A 16,114-nucleotide genomic window follows, 5' to 3' on the forward strand; every position below is an offset into this window, starting at 1 on the left:
TGACCACTGGAATTACAATTGAGGTTGTCCTTTATCTCATGATGTCTTGTCCCAGATGATGTGGGGGGCAGGTATCCAGTCAAATGGACAAATGGTTATGGACTCTGTCACCCAGGCCAGACTTCCAGGGGAGGCAGGGCTTTGAGAAGTAGGGTGTCCAGGAATGGCTCCTGTGTCCATAGCACTGGCTAGACAAAGGCAGACTCTCCTGAGAGGTGAATCTCCCAGAGACGGTTTAGATGGAGTGACCTGTAGGACTCCTGCTCCTGAGAGGAGGCTGAGTAAAACATGGATAATCTTCGTCTGGGGGAATGGAGAAGAGAAGACTTAAAGGAAGGACCCGAGGCAAAACTGCTCTGTAGAGGCCATTTCTCCATTTCAAGGAGAAACAGGCTTAACTGCAGGATGAAAGAGAAGCATGGAGTGGGGGGGCTAAAGGAAGCTCCTTAAAGGAAGAGTAGAGTCAGCCAGGCCCGGTGGCTCATGCCTGTAATCCCAGCACTTTGGGAAGTCGAGGCGGGCCGATCATGAGATCAGGAGTTCAAGGTCAGCCTGGCCAATGTGGTAAAACCCTGTCCCTACTGAAAATACAAAAATTAGCTGGGCATGGTGGCAGGTGCCTGTAATCCAAGCTACTTGGGAGGCTGAGGCAGGAGAATCACTTCAACCCGGGAGATGGAGATTGCAGTGAATGGAGACCATGCCATTGCACTCCAGCCTGGACAACAGGCTCCATCTCCAAAAAAAAAAAAGGGAGGGGTAATAGGGTATGTACAGGTGTGGCCTGCCTGTAAGCAGGAGGATGCATGAGATGACCTGCAGTCCCCTATGGGCCTGAGGGTTTGTGTTGTCTGCAGCCGACACATTCCCTTTTGCAGTCCTGCCCTCTCCTCCAGGCCCTACCCAGCCTTGCCCTGTTGGCTCATGCCTGTAACTACTTAACTTCTTGAGCTGCTTGAGGTTGCTGGAGCGGATGGCGGCCAATAGCTGGTCACGGGAGTTCTTCTCCTGGGCAGGGAGGACTTTGTCTCCCATCTTCCTCTGAGTAGCTGGTGAGAGTGAGTTCTTCAGGTTCTCCATGATGAGGGGTGGAGCCAAGGGTGGGGGAGGGGGGGGTGGGGCAGCTGGAGCACCCCCTTTTTTGGGTGAGTTCTTTGGAGAGGGCTTTGGAGATGGTTTAGGTGAAGGTTTTGGGGAGCCCTTGGCCAGAGCCCCCGCCTTGGGTACCTCCAGCAGATCCTTCTTCTCTCCCTTGGCTTCCTGTGCCTGCCTTTGCTCCTGCAGCCGCTTTTGTCTCTGCTTGTCCATGTTGCGGCTGAGCAGATTGGTGACGGTCATTCGGGGCCCAGCCAGCTCAAAATGGTAGCCCAGCTTGAGCAGGGTAGTATTCTCCTTCAGCAGCTTGGCGATCTCCATCTCTGTCTTGCCTCCACAGATGTGTCGCTGGTTGTGGAAGCGGAGCTCGGTCAGCGTGTTGTTCTGCAGGAGGGCCCGGAAGATGGCCAGGATACCTTTGCCTGTGATGTGGTTGGAGTCCAGGTTGAGGCTGGTGATGGTCTTGTTGGCCTTGAGCATGATGGCAATGGCAAAGGCCACGTGGTCATCCGCTCGCGTGTTGGCCAAGGCGAACACCTTGACCACAGTGTTGAACTCCAGAGCCTCGGTGAAGCGGACCAAGATTTCATTTGTGATGCAGTCTGAGTTGTTGACGTTCACCTCAGTCATCTCGGGGTCATTGTTCTTCACTCTCTCCAGAGGCTCATCAAATATGCTGGGAGCTGCCTCCTCCTCCGCCTTGGCCGGTCCCTCAGAGGGCTTTGTGGGGCCCCCGGTCGTCTGTTTCTCGGGCGTTTTGGTCTTGCTCTCTTCCTTGGCTTCCTTTTCATGCAAGGGTTCATCCTTCTTGACTTTTTCATCTTCCTTTTTGGTGTCTGTGTTGCCAGCTCCTCTTTTTACCTTCTCATCCTCCTTTTTCATGTCTGTGTTCCCACCTGCTCTTTTCATCTCACCCTCTTTTCTAGTGTCTGTATTCCTACGCTCCCCTTTTACCTTCTCATCTTCCTCTTTCTTGACCACCTCCTTCATCTCCTCTCTCTTTTTATCCTTGTCCCTGCTCAAGCCTGTGTTCCTGTCACTCCCTTTCTTCTCCTCCTCCTTCTTGGTGGCCGCTGCCCTCTCCTCTTCCTTCTTGGTGGCCGCTGCCCTCTCCTCTCCTTTCCCATCCTTCCCTGCCTCCTTCTTATCCACTGCAGCCCTGACCCGGCCCTTGTCAATGCCCCGGATGATCTTCTCCTCCTTGGGCTTCTCACCACTCTTGCCATCAGCTTCATCTCTGTCTCTAGAGAAGCTCTTCTTTAAACCACCCCTTTTTGGCTCCTTTCCCAGATCTGAGTCCCGTCTGGGGCCCAGGGATTTTTTGCTGGCATCTCTGCCCCTTTCCTCTCCATTCTTGGCATCTGTCTTGGTCTCCACTTGCTTGCTTTCCTAAGAATTCAGAAAAGAAAAATAAACATGAAGAGATGGCTACACAGGGAGAGGAATGAGTATGGGGATGAGTGGGGGAGCGCTTACATAACCACCCTTGAGCCTCTGAAGGACAGCTGGTGTTTGGGAGAGTGGGGTGGAAGTCTCCATTGAGGGCAGCAAAAGAGGGATTCAGGTTCAAGCTGCAGAATGGGATGACATCAGACTCAGGGCCTAAGGGTCGTGAGATAACCAAACACCTGCAAAGGTCGTGGCGGTTCCTTTTATGGAGTATTCTCAGACCCAGAATTGCCCTTTCCTGTCACGGGTGATGTAGAAGGACTGCCTCCAAGCAGTGACCTGCCAATCACATTGGAACCTGAGGCAAAAGGAAAAATACTAACACTGATCACGTCTTTAAAATTCTGCATTGCTGTTCATTGCAAATTTTTTGCATTAATTGTATTTTTTAAAATATACATGAAGTCTGGGCACAGTGGCTCACACCTGCAATCCCAGCAATTTGGGAGGCCGAGGTGAGCAGATCACCTGAGGTCGGGAGTTTGAGACCAGCCTGACCAATGTGGAGAAACCCTAGCTCTACTAAAAATACAAAATTAGCCAGGCGTCGTGGCACACGCCTATAATCCCAGTTACTTGGGAGGCTGAGGCAGGAGAATCACTTGAAGCTGGGAGGTGGAGGTTGTGGTGAGCCGAGATTTTGCCATTGCACTTCAGCCTAGGCAACAAGAGCGAAACTCTGTCTCAAAAAAAAAAAAAAAAAAAATATATATATATATATATATACACACACACACATACATGAGAACATCAGTTATCTTGCGCACTGAGTTTTTTGGCTTCTGCTTGTATTCTGTGCCCAAGGTGACTGCCTCACATCCCTCACTCTAGTCCTGGCCCTGCTTTTAGGAAGTAGGCCAGTAGTTCTGAGATACAGGACTTTTATCAGCCAATGCATTTCCAAAGGGAAAAAATGTTGGAGGGATCAACATATGCTAACATTTTATTTTGCCAATTAAAGATATTTGTAATTTTTTTAAAGAGATGGGTGTCTCATTATGGTGTCCAGACTGGACTCACACTCCTAGCCTCAAGCAGTCCTCCCACCTCAGCCTCCCAAAGTGCTGAGATTACAGGTGTGAGCCACCATGCCTGTCCTATATTTTAAAATTCTATTTACCATCATAATCTCATCAAAATAAGAAGAAACCAATTTTAAAGAAGGTAGGCATAATAAAGAATATACCTTAACATCAAATATATATTTTTAAAAATTCACAGTATCACCCTTTTTTTTTTTTTGAGACAGAGTTTCGCTGTTGTTACGCAGACTGGAGCACGATCTCGGCTCACCGCAACCTCCGCCTCCTGGGTTCAAGCAATTCTCCTGGCTCAGCCTCCTGAGTAGCTGGGACTACAGGTGTGCACCACCATGCCCAGCTAATTTTTGTATTTTTAGTAGAGACGGGGTTTCACCTTGTTGACCAGGATGGTCTCGATCTCTTGACCTCGTGATCCACCTGCCTCGGCCTCCCAAAGTGCTGGGATGATAGGCGTGAGCCACCGCGCCTGGCCCCTCATCCTTATTTTTAGTAAAAACTTAGCTAAGGACAAAGCACCTCTCTGTGGAGAGCCCTGGAATTCACTGGGTCAGCTGGTCTCTGGAGGACTCTGCCAGATTCTGGATCTTGGATTCTGTGTCCCGAGACACTGCGAAGTTTGTGAGAGAGGCCATGGGACCAGTCAGCTGAGCTGCAACGGGGCTTGGGTTTTATACTCAAGAGAAGCCACCCACACACACTGCATGGATCTCTGTTTCTTCTTCCATAAATCTGCACCAAGCCTGAGCCCTGTTTCGAGAGCACTTGTTTCTCATGTTCATCAGAGAAGCAGAGGAAGCGGCAGGATTGCCTGAGAGTAGATGTTCGACTTAACTGTCTAACTGTGATGGGGACCCCAGAGCAACGTGGACTTAAGGGGATGCTGTGATGTCCTCCCCTAAAGGTTCTTCAAGAGGAAGAGACTACAGTTTGAATATTTAAAAGGTTTTTTTGTTTGTTTGTTTTTTTGAGACAGAGTTTTGCTCTTGTTTCCCAGGCTGGAGTGCAATGGTGCGATCTTGGCTCACTGCAACCTCCGCTTCCCAGGTTCAAGCAATTCTTGTGCCTCAGCCTCCTGAGTAGCTGGGATTACAGGTGTGTACCACCACACCTGGCTAATTTTTGAATTTTTGTTAGAGATGGGATCTCACCACCTTGGCCAGGCTGGTCTCAAACTCCTGACCTCGTGATCTGCCTGCCTTGGCCTCCCAAAGTGCTGGGATTACAGGCATGAGACACCATGCTGGGCCAAAATGTTTTCTTTCAAGGGTGCCAGGTTGGTGTATGGGGAGAGGGGAAGGAAGAAAGGAAAACAGCTCTCTATCATGCTCTCTGGCCCAGGCAGCCTTTCTTCACACCCTCCACTCTTCCCAGTGGGAATGGAAAGAAAAAGGAGTCCTTTGGAAACCGTTTGTACCTGCAACACAAACACATGCCATTGGGGACCAATCCCTGGGTTTTTTTTTAGCAGCAATAGCCTTGGCTCCTCTGCTAGAATCACAATAGAGAGCCAAGGGGCACAGGGCCTAGTGAGACAGTGCCTTGGAATGTAACCATTCTAACCTCCTGCCCTGCAGGCCCCAAGGTCCAGCTGCACTGGAGGCCTCGCTGAGGCTGTGGTGATGGAGCAAGAGGCAGAGCACTCCCCCTCACACCCACTCAGGCCCCCAGGGAACTGGGTTTCACCCCAGAGCAGAACTGATGGTGACTTCACTGAACCTTGATTTGAAAAGGACAAAAGGAGAGGAGTATGTAAATAGAATGAAAACAAGGAAACCCAATGGATCAGCCCTTTCAGGAAGTTCTTATCATCATGTGCCCATAGTTTGACCAGGGAATTCCCTCTCCTATCCCCGATCCCATCAGGTTGACAGCGGTTCCATCACAGATTCTGTCCACTTTGGGAGCTGGGAGGTGAGAGCTGGAGGGGCCTGCGTCTCTGGGCCCAAGGTCTAGAGATCGGGCCCCCAGAGCAAAGACTCCTGCCCTCCCCTCTTTCTTCCCTTCCCAAAATGTGCACCCTTGGGAGTTCTCAGAGCCCACTGTGCACTGCATAGCTTCCCTTCCCAGAGTTCCCATGCTGCTTGTAGGCTTCACTCAGAGAAAGTGGGGATCCAGAGAGATGATGACTTACCTAACTTCACCTAGCAGGTTCAGGAAAAGCCAGCTTTCAGACCTGACTGTCTCATCAACAGCCAAGTCAATGTAACCATCTCTGACCTTCCCCATCAGGGGCCAAAGCAGCTCCTTTCTGCCCACCCAGCATCCCTGGGGTGCCAGAGTGCCCAGCTGCCCACAGAGTCTCACTCACCAGCCTCCTCTTTTCACTCAGCCCCCTTCAGAGGTAGGACTCCCATTCAGACCTTCCCTCTCACCCCCAGCCAGGACTCAGTGTAAGCTTCTTTCTTCCCTGACACCCCACATCCTGACTTCTCCCCTTTCTTCTAATCTAGGACTACTCCCCACTCCCTCCTAGGGACCTCCCCTCCACCGGGGTCCTAGTTGGCTAGGATCTGCCAAGTGTCTGTTCTTGAGGAAGTGTGCCAACACTTTAAAAAGAACCTAATGAAAAACAGGCTGGAGGTGGGAGGGAAAGGGCTGATTAATCATCAGTTTCCTGCAAATAGCCAGGAATGAGAGGGGCTGGGGCTTGTTGCAGTCTGTGTAGCCCTGAGTGCTCAGACCTTGCCTTAAAAGGAGAAGGAGCCCAGAGTCCTCCCAGGGCTGGGATTTCTGTTGAGCTGAGCTCCCCGGAGCTGGCACATAGCAGAGCTGCTTCCTTCGTGCTAATCTGAAAGGGAGGCTAGGACAACTTCTTCTTGCTTCTAGAACTGATGGTGCATCCCAGTGACCTCCAGAGGTTATTTTTGCCTGTGTTTCTGTCTCTAAACCTTACCCAACTGTCTGTCCCTTATAGCAGGAGGAGTTTAGGTTAGATAGAATAAAGAACTTCCATACAGTAAAGGTCCACAGTCTTCTGGATGAGAAAACTAGGTAGCAACAGTTATTTTTTTTCTTTGCAAAAAAGCATTAGGGTTAGGGGAAGCCCACTAATGGATTTGGGAGTGGGATGGAGGCCGGGGAATGGAAAGGATGGCCTCTGAAAGCCTGTACACATGGAGGTACTTAGTGATCAGGCTCAGAGGTAAGAAGCAGCTCCTTGCCCTACCTCCTCCAGGCCTTAGGACTACATGATGTTGCTCTGTGTCTGCCATGTGCGTTAGGATCCAAGTTTAATGCCCTTGATAGGTTCACATGGGCAGAGCACAGCATCTTCTCCCTTATGTGGGCGCTTCTGATGCTGCTTCCTCTAGAAGTCTTACCTGATTAAACAGAGGAGAGAACGTTTCACCACCTCCATTGGCAAAAGATGAGAGGAAAAGGATTATTTGTCTATTCAGAGAGGTGTTTTTTGTTTTTGTTTTTTTTGAGACAAAATGTCACTCTTGTCCCCCAAGCTGGAGTGCAATGGCGCGATTTTGGCTCACTACAACCTCCTGCCTCCTAGGTTCAAACAATTCTCCTGCCTCAGCCTCGCAAGTAGCTGGGATTACATGCCACCATGCCTAGTTAATTTTTGTATTTTTAGTAGAGACAGGGTTTCACCGTATTGGTCAGGCTGGTCTTGAACTTCTGACCTCAGGTGATCCACCCGCCTCAGCCTCCCAAAGTGCTGGGATTACAGGTGTGAGCCACCATGCCTGGCCTATCCGAAAAGTTTAAAATGAGAACTTGCTGAGGGCAAGGCCAAGGGCCTGGCTTGCTGGCTCACGCTGTCCCCCACCAAGGTCACTTTTTTCCTTCCTGTGACCCATCACCTGTGGAGGAGGCATCTCCCTCTCTGCAGAGTCATTTGGCCCCATGTGGCTGCAAGGGAGGAAGGTCTGCAGACAGATCACAGGGAGAATGGCTCCAGCAGGGGGTTGGGAGATATGGGTCTGCCTGCACTTGCAGAGGCCACTTTCCAGCCACTCACCTAGAAGAGGACAGAGCCAAGGTGGGCAGGGCTGACTGGCAATGACCGCACCCCTCACAGGTGATACCACTGCTGTGAATTCAGTAGTATTTGTTCCTTCCCCAAAGCAAGACTGAGGTGATGCCAATTCAGATGGTTTGATGCCACAATTGCTTTGGCCCCCAAGGCGGCCTGGTGACGTCTGTGTAGTCTTTTCATCTGGAGGCATCGGAACTCCCCTAGCTTGAGCTCCAGGCTGAGGGCAGGATCTGTGGGGTCTCCCAACTCTGCTTCTAGGAGAATCTTTCTAGGCCTTGGCTAAAGTCCCCTAGAAAATTAAAAGTCGGGCCAGGTGTGGTGGCTCACGCCTGTAATCCTAGCACTTTGGGAGGCCAAGGTGGGTGGATCACCTGAGGTCAGGAGTTCAAGACCAGCCTGGCCATTATGGTGAAACTTCATCTTAAAAAAAAATAAAAAAGAAAAAGAACATTAAAAGTCACAGTTTGCATGGACCCAGACTGATTAGAAAGCAGCATTTTTACCTTGGCCTAGGCTGTGGCCTACTGCTGGTTTCTCCTTGACCGAAGTTATATTTGCCAGGAAAGCACCAGGGAAATATGTCCTGCTCTCATGCACAAACTCCTTACCGCCTGTCTGTCCTCATCCTGCACGGGTACCCACTACATGCTTCCACCATGTCTCAGAGGCCCTGATCATTCCCCTGCATTTCCCATGAAACTGTCCCAGCAGGAGCTGGGGCTCTGGACCCACTTCCTCCAGCTACCTGAGGACTTCCTGATACCAGGCACTGCAGCTGCCAGTCTTATCTCTCTATATGAGAGAAGGCTGAGCATGGCTGTCAAAGGTACCCTGGGAGAGCAGAAGTCTTACAGGGGTGGTGTGCTGGGCAGGGCAGGCAGCAGGGCCCAGGGCTAGAAGGGATGGGGGAGTTCACCCCCTATAGTCTCCTGTCGCATTCCATTTGGAGTGCCAAATCTTTTATTGTTTTCCACCAAAAAAAAAGATTCTAGAGTCTCCAGAAAAGAATTTTAAGGAGGACCCAGACACAGTGGCTGACGCTTGTAATCCTGTCACTTCAGGAGGCTGAGGCAGGAGGATTGCTTGAGCCCACGAGTTCAGAACTAGCCTGGGCAACATAGTGAGACTCTGTCTCTATTGAAAATAAATAAATAAATCAAATAGACAAGTTTAAGGGAGAGCCAGTGTCCTTTGGAAAAAGTTGGATTCCTGGCACCAGCTGTCCTGGGTAGGAGCCATAATACCTGTTTCCCTTGGTGGTGCGTGGGGCAGGAGTCCTCTACTGAGGCTTGGGTTAGTTCATTAGACATTAAAGATTCAGATGTTGGCCAGATGCGGTAGCTCACATCTGTAATCCCAACACTTTGGGAGGCTGAGATGGACAGATCACAAGGTCAGGAGTTTGAGACCAGCCTGGCCAACATGGTGAAACTCCGTCTCTACTAAAAATACAAAAGTTAGCTGAGCATGGTGGCACATTCCTATAGTCCCACCTACTTGGGAGGCTGAGGCAGGAGAATCAGTTCAACCTGGGAGGCAGAGGTCGTGGTGAGCCAAGATCATAAGCCTGCACTCCAGCCTGGGCAATAGAGAGAGACTCCATTAAAAAAAAAAAAAGATTAAGATCTTGTAACAACTGATATTACCCCCTAGAAAGCTACAGGTTCCCTTTACAGCTGCCAGGAAAACTGGGGGCTGTTCTAGAAAAGTTCTGCCCAGACTGATATATGAGCCCTTTGGCTCTTTAGACAGTCTGTTCATGCACAAATCCCAGCTCTGCCCCGAACTAGCTCTGTGACCCTGGCTGAGTTACTTAGCACCTCTGAACCTGTTGTCTCACATGCACAATGGGACTGACCGTACCCCGCCCCTGGGGATCCTCACTGGGTTGTAAGTGGTAGATCCAGGACTCAAACCTAGATCCTGATGACAAAAAAGCCTTGAATAGGAGATAAGCTGTAAAAATCCAGGTCCTTATGAGCAGTGATTAAGCCTCAAGGGCAGGCAGTAGGGCCCTAACCTCCTCCTAGTTGAGCCCCTGCCCCTTTGCTTAGTATCTGGGTATTGCCTAGCAGGGTGAAATTGCCCTTATCCAGTAGCCAATGGAACTACTTTGCCATGGAAAATGAAATGACCACATATCAAGCCCTGGAAACCTGCCTGGAGGGCTACAAGTTGGGAAGGGACGAGGCTGCTTTGGGAAGTCTCCCCCAACCCTACCCCAGTCTTATGGTGACAGGGGTGGCATGGGATAGGGACAGGTATCATCCCCACCTACAATGGCAACTAGCCCTTGTAGGGAGCTCCACTTGCTGGGCACTGTGGGCACCGGGAGTCTGTGCTCTAGAGGCGTTCCACCGGGAGTCCTGCCGCAGGCCTTGCTCACTTACCCTTCCATGGCTCCGTTCATCAGGAGGCTTCCGTCAACACTGGATGAGGGACACGGTGCTACATGAGAAAGCCTTGCCCTCAGAACTTAGGGGATGTGGCAGACTAGGGACAAGTTCACATCAAAGTGCATGTAGCAGAGGGTGTTGAGGGCATGGCCCCCGAGAGCAGGCCCCCCCCCCGCTGAAGAGTTGCCATTTTAGCCAAGAGCATTCCTTCAGGGCAGCCACAGAATCTCTGCATCCTCCCCAAAAAGACCAGCAGCCCTTTCTTGGCCATTCTCAGACTGAAGTTCTTCAACTCCTGCTCTGGCACTGGCTCAGGGACTAGGTCTCTGTACCTGCCAGCAACCCTCTCTTTTAGTTATCCCAGTTCTGACCCTTCCCAGACCATCCCATCCCTGCTTCCCTACTTCAAAGCCCCTGCTCCACGGAAACATTGGCTGTCTCCACTGGCCTTGGCAGGATGCGTTCTGAGGGAACCCTTCCATTCATCCCTCCCAGTTGTTAGGGGCCTCTGGGGGAACTGTGACCCAGAAGTGGGGTTGGAGAAGGGAGAAAAAAATGACAAGTGAAGATGGAGCCCAAGTGTAACCTCACCCACTTAGGTTAGCATGTCTGGAAACATACTTTTTGGGAATGTTCCAGGACTTATACACAAAAACCCACACAGACACTCAGCTCCTTCCCATACAGGAGCATAGCTAAACCCTGAAAAACGGAACTCCTCATTTGGGCTGGGGGCTTTGGTATATGATTGGGGGGCGGCTGCAGGACAGCCTTCTCGTGTACTTTCTGAGACTACTGACAGTGCTGCACAACTGGAGCTCCCAGCCCCTGACCAAGGCAGGAGAGAGTAGGAACGCTCGGCAGGGGGTTTACACCGCAGCTGCTCTGGAGACACTTGGTGATGACAGCAAGCGCGCCATCCTCAAATAACCCACATGGAGGCTGTCAGAAATGAAAGGGAGTCAGGCTCTTCCCACATGGCCCCAGCATGGCCCCTCAACACCAGAGCCCAGCAGAGCTCTCAACCACCCCCTGCTCCCAATCTAAAGCCCTGTTGATAGACAGCATGCAGCCCAATCCACACCCAATAAACCTGACAAGCAATGCTGGAGCCTTGTGCTGTCATTTCCCAGAAGAATGTGGGCCATTTGGGCACAGCCTCTCACATGTTCAGGGCTTCAGAGGTGTCATTAAGGGCATCCCCCAGGGGAACATGTGTACCTGGTAAAATGTGGGCTGAGGAGCCAAGGCCCATGCAGTCATGAAGCTAAGAAAAGCTGCGCTCCTGCAGGCATCCCAGATGCCCCCCCCACTGCTCCACTCCCACCCTGCCTGACCTCTTGGTGGCTTCTCACTGCACTCCAGGAGCCAACCCACTTGTGAGTGTGTGAGGCGACTGACGGGGGTGGGCACAGCCTTCAGCCCCCTGGCCAAATGTCAGCAGATGGTGGGGCCTCAGGTGCGAGAATGGCCATCCCTTCCATCTAGTGAAGAAACTAGAGAAATTCTAACGCTGGAGGAGTTCATTTCAGAGCTTTGAGCCTGTATTTCTTTCTTTTTCTTTTTTTGTGGGGGAGGGGGGCGCGGGGAAGAGACAGAGTCTTATTATGTTGCAGGCTGGTCTCAAACTTCTGGCCTCAAGCAATCCTCCCGCCTTTGCCTCTCAAAGTGCCGGGATTACAGGCGTGAGCCACCACAGTTGGCCTTGAGCCCATATTTCTTCTTCTTTCTTTTTTGAGACAGAGTCTCACTCTGTCGCCAGGCTTAAGTGGGGTGATCTTGGCTCACTGCAACCTCCGCCTTCCAGGTTCAAGCAATTCTCCTGCCTCAGCCTCCAGAGTAGCTGGGACTACAGGCGCCCACTACCATACCCGGCTAATTTTTTGTATTTTAGTAGAGACGGGGTTTCATCAAGTTGGCCAAGATGGTCTCCATCTGATGACCTCGTGATCTGCCCACCTCAGCCTCCCAAAGTGCTGAGATTACAGACGTGAGCCACTGCGCCCAGGCAGAGCCCATATTTCTAAAGGGCATGGTTCCCACCCCTGGTTGCCATTCCACCTGAGAAGTCAAGTTCTACAACCTGAGTTTAATCCTTTTCCCCAAATCCTTAGTCCAGGGAGTGCCCAAGAGCATAGCAGTAGCTAACCATGGTGAGTGCTCGATGCCCTGCCGACCCAGGTGCCTCTCAATCAGTTATGTGCTCATGCAGTCCTCGGATGACTCTGCAAGGCATCCCCATTTTACAGAAGAAGAAAGCGAAGCCCAGGATTGTGCAGCTATTACATGATAAAGCAAGGATTCAAGTTCAGGTTCATAGGCTCTAGAGTCTGAACTTTTAACCTCCATATTCTGCTCTCTTGCATAAGTGGGGCTGCTTGCTAAGCTACTCTTTCACCTGAATGCCTGGTCCAGACACAGCCCTTCACCCCCAGCCACCCATCACTGAAATCACAATATCCACAGCCACCATTTAGTGTTTACAAGGTGTGAGACACCGCGCTACGTACTTTACTAAAGTCATTGATGTAATTGACTCCTCAGCACTGCCGTCCAAAGTTGGCGGAGCTTGGTGAGGCTCCAGTCTCAGCAAGAGAAAGCTTGTGGGAGGAGCCCTCTTGGGCTGTTGGGAGCCGGGGCCCTTCACATGCGTCAACCTTCACTTATACCTTGAGACCTTCCTTTCCCCCTGTTTCCCATATGCTTTATTTTATTTTTGAGACAGGGTCTTACCCTGTCACCTAGGTTGGAGTGCAGTGGCGCAATCTCGGCTCACCGCAGCCTCCTCCACCTCCCAGCCTCAAGCCATCCTCCCACCTCGGGCTCCTGAGTAGCTGAGGCTACAAGCGTGAAGGACAACACCTGGCTAATTTTTGTTTTGTTTTGCTTTGCAAAGACACATTCGCCATGTTGCCCAGTCTGGTATCAAATTCCTGTGCTCAAGTGACCCTCCTGCCTCAGCCTCCCAAAGTGCTGGGATTACAGGTGTGAGCCTCTGTGCCCAGCCTATATGCTTTTCTTATTGCGGTCTTAACAACCATCACATTACTGGGGCACCTAAGAAATAGACTGCTGTAAATTCGCTGCCTCTGGACAGTGTGCTAGGGAGGAGTTACAGCTTCTGGAAGTCGGCAGTAACATTTTCCCCTTTTGCAGATGGCATCATTCTTTTTTTTTTTTTTGAGACTATGTTTTTTTTGAGACTCTGTTGCCCAGGCTGGAGTGCAATGGTGTGACCTCAGCTCACTGCAACCTCCACCTCCAAGGTTCAAGCAATTCTCCTGTCTCAGCTTCCTGAGTAGCTGGGATTGCAGGTGTGCTCCACCACGTCCAGCTAATTATTGTATTTTTAGTAGAGAAGGGGTTTCACCATGTTGGCCAGGCTGGTCTTGACCTCAGCTAGTCTGCCTGCCTCAGCCTCCCAAAGTGCTGGGAGTACAGGCATGAGCCAGTGTGCCTGGCCTTGTTATTCTTTTTTTCTTTCTTCCCTTGTTTTTTTTTTTTTTTTTTTTTTTTTTGAGAAGTCTCACTCTGTCACCCAAGCTGGAGTGCAATGGTACAATCTTGTCCCACTGCAACCTCCACCTCTCAGGTTCAAGCGATTCTCCTGCCTCGGCTTCCTGAGTAGCTGGGATTACAGGCACCTGCCACTGCATCTGGCTAATTTTTGTATTTTTAGCAGAGATGGAGTTTCACCATCTTGGCCAGGCTGATCTTGAACTCCTGACCTGGTGATCTACCCACATTGGCCTCCCAAAGTGCTGGGGTAACAGGCCTGAGCCACCATGCCCAGCCCCCCCTTCTTCCTCTTCTTCTTCTTCTTCTTCTTCTTCCTTCTTCTTCTTCTTTCTTCTTCTTCTTTCTCCTTCTCCTTCTCCTTCTCCTTCTCCTTCTTCTTTTTTGAGGCAGAGTCTTGCTCTGTCACCCAGGATGGAGTGCAGTGGCACGATCTCAGCTCACCCAAACTCCACCTCCTGGGTTCAAGTGATTCTCCTGTCTCAGCCTCCCGAGTAGCTGGGATTACAGGTGCCCACCACCTCACCCCGCTGATGGTGTCATTCTCAAACTATATCAGTAGTAAGTGGGAGGACTGGAGTTCACACTCAGGTCTCTGCGGTTCTAACACATATACTCTTAAATACTATGCTGTGCTCCCCATGGTTGCAGTGATACACTAAGGAATGAATGCCATATTCCTGCCAGGAGCTCCCTGCAAAGCACACAACACAAACTCAGAGAGAGCCATATGGGCATGTGATCATTTGGCCAGATGCACACAAATGCCAAGGCATTGGGTTCAGCTCTGGGGACACAGGGATGGGTAAGGTATGAATCTCTGCAGAGAGATGGTGAATTGAATGTCACCCCCAAAGGTTCTCAAAGGAACATCCAGCATTCCCTTGGATTTCATGTGAGGCTAAGAGGAGGGACCACCTGGAGGAAAGGGTTCCATGGCTTTTGCTGAGGCAGAGTTAGGAAGAAGGCAGCCTCAAGAGAAACCCACTGGGGGCTGCGTATGGTGGCTCACATCTGTAATCCCAGCACTTTGAGAGACCAAGGTGGGCGGATCACTTGAGGTCAGGAGTTTGAGATCAGCCTGGCCAACATGGTGAAACCCCACCTCTACTAAAAATACAAAAATTAGCCAGGTGTGGTGTTGGGCACCTGTATCCCAGCTACTTGGGAGGCTGAGGCAGGAGAATAACTTGAACCCAGGAGGTGGAGGTTGCAGAGAGCTGAGATCACCCCATTGCACTCCAGCCTGGGTGGCAGAGGGAGACCGCCCTGTTTCAAGAAAACGCAAACAAAAAGACCCATTGGGCTTCTAGTTTTCACACCATCAGGAGTCAGGGTCTATAGCCCAGGGACCACCACTGCATTCCATCTCACTCTGTGATTTCCCTGTGCTGGTTTTCTCAGTGCTTGGCAATGAGACTCAAATGAAAAGGCCTGTGCTTAAATTTGAGGCCAAAGATGAAAATAAATGGAGGTAGGAAAAATATGCGCCACACCATAGTAAGGCTGGGTAGAGGCAACCCGAAGGACACATGAATGGCAGTAACTGCAGGGAGCTTGGGGCACAGGGCAGGGCCTGTGGAAGAGGCCTGGCTAACATGCACAGGGGGGTTCTGGCAGAAGCAAACAGGAAGCTGAGAAAGACCTTCCAGGCTGCTCATGTATATGGAGCGCAGAGCCAGGAGGTCGCGCCTGGAAGGAGTAGAGGAAGGATCCATGCAGGCCAGAACATTTGAGCTGGTTCCTGAAGGATGGTGCAGTTTGGTAAATGGATAGAGCAGGGCATGCAGAGGAAGAGGCTTCCCTCTGTGACCTCGTCTACTTTCTTATTCCCAAGCCTCATCCTACAGTGTTGTCCCTTTGCACGGGCATTTCCTTACCACATTCTCACCTGGCCTCACTCTACCCGTGGTTCAGGATCAACATCAGCATCAAGCATGGTGTGCTTTGGGAAGTGACCCCTGACTCCTGAGCCCTTCCCCTCACCCTCCCCCCGCCCCCCACAGCTCCCTTCGCTTCCTCCCTTGTCTTGGTTCCTATCACTCTGTTTCTTTTTCCATCTCTCCCACAGGATCAGGGGCATGAAATATGGTTTATTACCAACTCAATGCCCAGCACACAGCATGATGCCTCGGCACACAGCAGATGCTTGAGAGTTGCTGGATGAATAAGAAAATGGTGTCCGCCAAATAAAGCCAAATGCTAGTTTGGAATGATGAAGGTCAAGAAAGTTTGTAGAATAAGGAACTGGGCACAAATAAAGGAATGATGAATAGAAACCGCATGGTTTGAGACTGATGATGTTGGAGGTGGGGGGTGCTCTCGCATGCTATTCACCACTGTCACAGACCCATCCTGAGGCTGAAATGCTGGTGGGCTCAGTGTGGCCGTAGATTTGAGAACCCTGGACCTCAGCTTTCTCAGCCTGGGCCAGATTTCTTCCCCAGCCCCCAGAGTCACACCCCTGACTCCTCACCCCAGAACATTTAGTCCAGCCGGGGCTTGGTGAGCAGAGCTGGTGAAGAGAGCCTGGTGCCAAGGCTCAGGGCAGGCCAAGCCAGGGGTAAGATGAGTGGGCATTTGATGTAAGGGGCCAGGGATGCAAGGAGAACGGATGCCTGTGA

At 51.0% G+C, this 16,114-nt stretch overlaps 1 protein-coding gene across 1 annotated transcript in view; it reads right to left on the reverse strand.

Moving 5' to 3' along the window:
* Positions 1-616: 616 nt before the first annotated feature.
* Positions 617-16,114, reverse strand: part of LMOD1 (leiomodin 1) — a 53,631-nt gene continuing 38,133 nt past the window's right edge. The window contains exon 2 of the mRNA XM_054248283.2: positions 617-2,484. Within this exon, the coding sequence (XP_054104258.1) occupies positions 664-2,484 (1,821 nt within the window). The 3' untranslated portion in view covers positions 617-663. The remainder of the gene's footprint in view (positions 2,485-16,114) is intronic.

Source organism: Callithrix jacchus, chromosome 19 (genome assembly GCF_049354715.1).
Source record: "Callithrix jacchus isolate 240 chromosome 19, calJac240_pri, whole genome shotgun sequence".
NCBI lineage: Eukaryota > Metazoa > Chordata > Mammalia > Primates > Cebidae > Callithrix > Callithrix jacchus.